We start from the raw sequence: 1138 nt of genomic DNA, 5'->3' as shown, positions 1-1138 counted from the left end.
TAACGGAGGAACAATGTAACTAAAATCGCCATCACGAGCAAACAGTTTCTCAATACTAAATAATACCATTATTAAATGCTACTGTTTTTTATATAAAATATTATGTATTGAATAATAATATTTAATAAACAACAACAACAGCCAAAATATTTAATTTAAGCTGTCATTTTAATAAAGTAATAAATAGAAGAATTATTTACTAGTATCATAAAACTAAATACTAATAGTTTGAGGTATAAGTGTGAGATTGATTTGTGAACTATAGTTTAGCAGCAGTATAAAGGCCTCGCAATGTATCGGATCCATTAATATGGAGTCATCTGTTCAGGTTAGTATCTGCAAAGAAAAAAAGGGGGGTTTCAAAACACAAGAGAAGAACCTTAAAATGCACACAGGAGCATCAAACCTTTGCTAATATTCTTATGGCCTTGAATGAGAAGTAATTTTTATACCTCATCGGCGGACAAAAGCCACGGGAAGCTCTCGGCTGGGAACCAGAGTTCCTGAATGCAGGGCGTCCACCGGCTCATGATCTGTGGCCACAATCTCATAGTCACGTAGTATCTGTGATGAAGAGCATGGCAAATGACATCAATCTACTCATATTAAGACCTAGAAGTATTGCTTAAGCTTCTATTGTCCAGCAAACGTACCCAGCAGAGACTGAGTTGGATCTGTAGCTCAGCGAGCCGCCGGCCGATGCACATCCTCTTTCCGATCCCAAACGGCACATGTGCGAAAGGATTGATGGAGCTTTTCTCCTCAATCCAGCGCTCTGGTCTGAACTGCTTCCCGTTGTCAAAATACTCCTCGTTTGAACTGATAGCCTGACTGTTGATCATCAGGACCGTCTGGGAACATCATGAGAAATAGGGATAAATAAATGTAATGACCTCAAAATCCATATGAACTGCTTATTATGAATTTGATCATGTGCAGTGCATAAAATGTCTATACAACTTCACATTAAACATAGATAAAATGGTATGTAATGAACGAGACACAACCTAGTTACAGCCTTGTGGCTCTTTTGCAAAACCTAGTGAGCCTTTTAAGATAAAATATACAAATATGTTATACTATAATGACAGTTTAATATTAAGTTTAATTGTATATTATACTTTATATCTATTTCAAT

General features: G+C 36.3%; 1 protein-coding gene across 1 annotated transcript in view; it reads right to left on the bottom strand.

The window, feature by feature from the left end:
• Positions 1–259: 259 nt before the first annotated feature.
• The window catches only part of LOC107696435 (1,25-dihydroxyvitamin D(3) 24-hydroxylase, mitochondrial-like), a 17330-nt gene continuing 16451 nt past the window's right edge, over positions 260–1138 (bottom strand). Inside the window, exons 10-12 of the mRNA XM_016496754.1 lie at positions 654–851; positions 453–564; positions 260–336 (exon numbers count right to left, since the gene is read on the bottom strand). Of these exons, the coding sequence (XP_016352240.1) occupies positions 454–564; positions 654–851 (309 nt within the window). The 3' untranslated portion in view covers positions 260–336; position 453. The remainder of the gene's footprint in view (positions 337–452; positions 565–653; positions 852–1138) is intronic.

Source organism: Sinocyclocheilus anshuiensis, unplaced genomic scaffold (genome assembly GCF_001515605.1).
Source record: "Sinocyclocheilus anshuiensis isolate Anshui unplaced genomic scaffold, SAMN03320099.WGS_v1.1 scaffold522, whole genome shotgun sequence".
In the NCBI taxonomy this organism is placed as follows: Eukaryota; Metazoa; Chordata; class Actinopteri; order Cypriniformes; family Cyprinidae; genus Sinocyclocheilus; species Sinocyclocheilus anshuiensis.
The sequence above is the reverse complement of the archived record's forward strand: the minus strand, read 5'-3'. Positions and strand labels throughout refer to the sequence as shown.